Genomic DNA, 6,260 nt, shown 5'->3' with positions numbered 1-6,260 from the left:
AAAGTCCGGCGATGTGGAGCAAAGGTCGTCTTGTTTTTCGTTGTATATCGAAAAGCTTTTGTTCTTGTGAGAGAGCAATTTAACTTCAAAAAGATCGTGTAACGAACATCGATGCCTCCAGATTTTTATTTTCTTTTTTGTTGAAGTTTTGGTTTTATATTAATTCTGCTTTTGTACATTTGGTGTATCTCCATATTTTTAATTTACATTTGTTGTTCTACTATCAAAGGAAAAAAAATATGTAATTACTTTATTTATTTATTATTAAACAAGTATTTATATCCCGCTAGTATTTTTAATTTCTAAATAAGTTGACTTTTCTTGTCATCAGCACATTTTATCGGAATTTTATCTTCCAAGATACAAAGACAAGTTTAATTATTAGTAGGTGCATATAAATGAAAGAAGTCAATGTTTTTATCATGAGCTGTTAAGATCCCACACTAATCCAGGGTTCATACTTCATATGTAGGAAAATAATTTTGTGCACCGTAAAACCAAATAATACATTTTCATATTTAAGGAAGAGAGAATAAAGACACCGGAAATGACTGTAGTCGGTGGTGTACGGCTATGAGTTTGTAGAGAAAAAAAAACTGGATTTCAATTGTGCCAATCACATTTCAGCGACCCCAAGTGTGATTAGCATGATTCACATGCTATTTGTAACCTAGATTACAGTTCACCGTATGAAGCTCATATTTCAAAACTATCGTAATAATTTCTCAATCTGCTCTTTTCAAAATAAAACATGTTGACATTATCTACACAACCCGCATGGAATCCAAATAGTTTTTTTTTTTCCTTCTCAACCTGGTCATACTTTGCGATTACCCAACAACCTAACCGTATTTTCGAAAGTGTCAACCATATATATATATTTAAGTTATAACCTTTCGTCCACAAATATGTAATAATTTTAGTGATGTAAACTAATCGTACACTATAAAATAAGACCAAAAAAACATGATTGTTTACGCATATTTCGTTTTCAGCTAACCTGCCTAAATCCCCTTTCATTGTCAATTCTTAAACAAACGATACACTTGATGTGCAAATATATGATTAAATATTTGCGTAAAAATTGAACGGTTATAAGTACATATCAAAGTTCAAACTATTGCGATATATCTTTTTTTTTAAAAGTCTCTCTGTAAAATATCGGCTATAATCGTTATCATTTTATAAATATCGTTAAAATATCGACAATATATCGATAAAATATCGATATCTTTTAGTAGTTAAAAAATCCAAAATATCGTTCGAATTTGAATTTTTTTAATAAAAGAAAATAAAAAATTCATTATTTTATTTTTTATTCTTTATTTATTATTTATTATTTTTTATATTTTTTACTTATCGATTTTATTTAGTATTATCAATTTTTTTTATATTTTATAATACATATAAATATATATATATATATAAATATATATATATATATATATATATATATATATATATATATATATATATGACAATACTTATTTATATGTATATATTTATATGTAAAATAAAAAAAATCAAGCTTTTGAATATATATTATTTTTTTAAATTATATTTTGTCATCGTTACTATCAGTAATCGGTATTAAAATTGTTATTATATATTCATCAATATATCCGTAGGTAATTGATATACCCGTTGATAATAATATAGGTATGGCACTGTAGCGAAATAACCAAAATGAAACTATGAAATTTGTTTTTAGCCTATGTTTCACAACTTTTAGGGAAATAGCCAACAGACTTATGTGGCAATAATTAATGTCTGATTTACCCTTATTTATTATCAAATTCGTCACTTTATCTCTCTTACTTTTTCCTACATTTTTTTTTAAATAAAAACTTCAAAAAACCACATCTATCTCATATGAACTCGAAATTGAGTGATTCCAAATCCTACGGATTCGTGACGCCGAGATCTTCAAAAATAGATCCATTGTGTTTGATGAAAAATCATGTTTAATACCATAGATGTAGAAAAATCATGTTACTACCTTAAATATGGAAATAACTGGAAATTTTTGAAATGATCAAAAAAATAAATGGAAACGTAACTATGATGCATTAAACATAATTTTTCATCAAACACAATTGGTCTATTTTTGAAGATCTCGACGCCACGAATTTGTAGGATCTGAAATCACTCAATTTCGAGTTCGTACGAGAAAGATACGAATTTTTGAAGTTTTGATGCAAAAAAAATTATTTGAAAAAAATAGGAGAGAGAAAGTGACGAATTTATTAATAAATAAGGGCAAATCAGACCTTAATTATTGCCACATAAGCCATTTGACTATATCCCTAAAAATTGTCAAACATAGGCTAGATCCAAAATCAAATGTTTAAAGTGGCCTAGTTACTTACAAATCTCTTTTTAATCTTTGATACACACTATCTGGCCGGTGATTCTGGTGCCACACAATTCATCCCAAGGATAAAAACCCGCAAACAATATATTTACATAAATATTTCTATTTTTTTTCATCTATGTATTATTCCACACGTGTTCACAAAAAACAAGAACGTGGTAAATTTACGGGCCTACACTTACAACGACATGCACTAAAATACTTATATATTTGTCCACGTGTCCGCTTATTTTACGCTGCTCTTGAACTCCCATGAGGGGAAAAAAAAAAAATATCCACACGTTAGTTTGGACCCTCTCAACCCCGCCAATTAAATACAATAATAATATTAATAATATTATAATTATAATAATAAAAAAATATATTTTGGTCAACTCGAAATGGGCGGGACTTGGTCTTCACATCAAGTAATAAGTTAATATAGAGTAGACTATTTTGATGGCATCATGCATTACTTTACGAGTAAATATGGAAAAAGGCTCACGTATAAATACAAACTTCATATGCTCATTTCTCAATACGGTCAATTCAATCACATATAAATGCTCTTTTCAAGTTTCAGCCCATCCACAATAATCCTCAGAAATTCATGGCAAACCCTAACCCAGGAAACTCAGAATCCTCGATGATGACCAATGTCTATTCGTCATTGGAGAGTCAGAATAATATCAGTGGATATAGTATCGCCGACGACGATGATACTAAGAAGAAATATAAGGGCGTGAGAAAGAGAAAGTGGGGAAAATGGGTGTCGGAAATCCGGCTCCCGAACTGCCGAGACCGAATATGGCTCGGCTCGTTCGACACGGCCGAGAAGGCGGCCCGGGCATTCGACGCGGCCCAGTTTTGCCTACGTGGCAGATACTCCGGCTTCAACTTCCCGGAATCTCCGCCGGACATTCCCGGCGGCGAGTTTCTCAGTCCCCAGGAGATTCAGGCCGTCGCGACAAAGTTCGCCAACGAATACCACCGCTCCGACGCCGCCGAAGAAGAGGGAATCCGAAACCCTAATTATTTGCCGCCACTTGTGGCGTCAAGCCACGACGACGACGAGGGAGCTACCAGTGGTGGCCGTGATAATAATAATGATGACGTCATGGATTGGTCGTTCTTGAATGTCTTGGATGAGAATAAGGAGAGCTACAACAACAATGGCGTTTTTAGTGGTGGTGGTGATAATTATTATTACGAAAATTTTGACCCGTTTATTTCCGGTCAGCTTTATAAGATGCACTCAGGTGAGTTTAGTCATCATCCTCAGATCATCCCAGAAAATATAGAGGCAGTTCAAGAGAATAATGCTAATAATTATTATCATGGAGATGATAATAATAATTATCAGCTGTATTCGTCTCAGCAATCCTCGACGTCGTCGTTTCTCTGGAACTTCTAGCTCTAGCTGCTACAAGGTTAATGACCTTGTTTTTTGATACGAGAGGAAAATTATATACATATACGTTGTATACGCATTTAAATAAATTGTTCCCGCTAATTTTTGCCTTATTATTATTTGTAATCCCATTGGCTAGTGTACTTTTTAAGAGCAAGATATACATGTGTGATTCACAAGCGTGTGTGTGTATATAAATATATAGCCTTTTTTAATTTTATATGTGTACGTTATACGAGTGTATCTATAGTAGCCTAGCTAAGAAAAGCACTACGCATAAGGTGATCATGACTACTCAATAAAGCCGCGGGACCCGGACCGATTTATAGGATCAAAAGTAGCCTAACTTTGGTGCTGGTCCTGCTGGATATGAATGTGTTTGATTTCTCTTGGAATATTGTCCTTACAAATTGAGAGTCAATTTTAACCATTATCTACATTTGCTTGTGAAAATAATGGTCCATTCCTGACAAAAAGAGGACTACATTTAGAAATATTTTGTCTATTTAGTAATTTTTTTTTTGAAATTATAAACAAACACATCTATTCGCTATTGAATAATTTGAACAAGCAAATAAACTTCTTTCTACGCTCGGAATAATGAAACAAGAGAAATTGTCTTATTTACCACCATTTCAATAACATTTTTCAATAATCCACTAAAACATAATTTTGGTCAAAAATACTACTTGGTTTTGTGTGACTTTGTGTGAAAAACCCAAAATACCCTTCACTTTAATATTCCTTACATTTTGACCAAAATCCAAAACAATTAATATTTATCTTTATTTTAATAAATCGTCGAGGGTTAGATTTTGAATAAACTCGGTTAGGGAGAGAGAAAGAGAAATAAAATTAATTCAATGAAAAAAATAATTAATAAAGATAAATATTAATTGAGTTTTGATTTTTGATCAAAATGTAAGGAATATCAAAGTAAAAGATATTTTGAGTTTTTCACACAAAATCAAGTAGTATTTCTGACCAAAATTAATTTTTAGTGGATTATTGGAAAATGTTGTTGAATTGATAGTAAATGTAGCAATTTCCCATGAAACAACTCAATACACCTATAGCTGGGGAAGGATTAATGTTCTATTCTTCTGTTTGTTAGTTTTATCTATATACTTAGCGACTATAATTATTTCATCTGATCAGGTCCATTTTTGTAGTCCATTTTAAAGTACAATAATTTGAATGTATAAAATATTCTACTATATATTTTAATGTCCATTTTATATGTATAAATATTTCACGCAATAGTCCTTATATAAATAGTAACAATCTTAGCTCCTTTGTTTAACAGCCTCCTAACTTGAGAAATTCGTTTATATTCCGAAAAACATGCACCTATTGTGTTAGATAGTTTAGTCTAGTGATAATTTCGCATCCCTTCAAATATGAAAGTCACATAGACAACAATGTCCTTAAAAAAAACATACACTAGTTGTTCAAAATTCCATCAGGATCTAATTCGTGAAAACAAAAATTAAATATTTTATGTGTTGAGTACTCTCATTTATATATACTAATTTCATACACAAGTCTTTTCCCGTTTGAAATCAGACTACTATTAAAATAAAAAGTACTCTAGTTAATTAGCTAATAAATTAAATTTTGAGGTTTACAAAATAGTCACCACTACAACAAACAATGGCAACAGCCACAATTTTTATTCTCGCTAATAGTCACGACTAGTCGTGGCTAAATAGCCGCGACATTTGATGAAACAGCCACGACAAGTCGTGGCTGTTTCTATTTTCATCAATTCATTAGAGCAGATTTATTCTCACGCTCATAATTTGGGATTATAAATTAGCCACGACAATTGTCGTGGCTAAATACTCTACTGCCACGACAACAGCCACGACTTGTCGTGGCAGTTACTAGTTGTATATTTTCATTTGAGCGGGTTGATTCTCGCGCTTCATTTTGGGTATTTTTTTGATAGCCACGAGAATAGCCACGACTAGTCGTGGCTATTATTAGGTTTTAATTTATTTTACTCACTTTCTCTTATATATTTTCGTTACAAATAAGAATACGCTCAGGAAAAAAAAGCTCACCCTCGAACTCTTCTTCTCCTCTATTTTCTCTTCTCCTCCTCTGAAAAGCAAACCATTTTTTACTCTAAAAAATCGCAGCTCGGTACGATTCCATCCCTGTAGAAAAGCTTGGCTCCGTCATTACACACACCCTCACAACCAAAATGCGCCCTCAGCTCCGCCGTTCCAAATCGACCCCCAAATCCAAATCCCCGACCATGATTTGACCAGACCATGACACCTAAATCCAAGTCCAAATCGAAGTCCTAGAATTTTATAGACCCGAAATTAAAAACCCTAACCCCAAATCGAAGGACTCCGACCATTGTCGCCGCTCTCGGACCGCCGCGCTCGGACCACTCGTCGCCTCACTCGATTCTATTTCGATTCTTCTTTCGCCTCACTCATCGCTCGGACCGCCGCGCTCGGACCTCATCACGAGTACGCGATT

The 6,260-nt window shown here is 33.0% G+C and overlaps 1 protein-coding gene across 1 annotated transcript; it reads left to right on the top strand.

Annotated features, from left to right (window-relative positions):
* The first annotated feature begins 2,963 nt into the window (after window positions 1–2,963).
* On the top strand, window positions 2,964–3,767 carry LOC149391758 (uncharacterized). Its single transcript, XM_089620050.1, has one exon. The coding sequence runs from the start codon at window positions 2,964–2,966 to the stop codon at window positions 3,765–3,767; it is 804 nt and encodes a 267-aa protein (XP_089476176.1).
* The last annotated feature ends 2,493 nt before the right edge of the window (window positions 3,768–6,260 follow it).

The sequence above is a fragment of the Urtica dioica genome, chromosome 7 (genome assembly GCF_054948205.1).
Source record: "Urtica dioica subsp. dioica isolate 48M chromosome 7, U.dioica_male_clone48M_v1_H2, whole genome shotgun sequence".
Taxonomy (NCBI): domain Eukaryota; kingdom Viridiplantae; phylum Streptophyta; class Magnoliopsida; order Rosales; family Urticaceae; genus Urtica; species Urtica dioica.
Note: the sequence above shows the minus strand (reverse complement) of the source record. Positions and strands in the feature narration are given on the sequence as shown.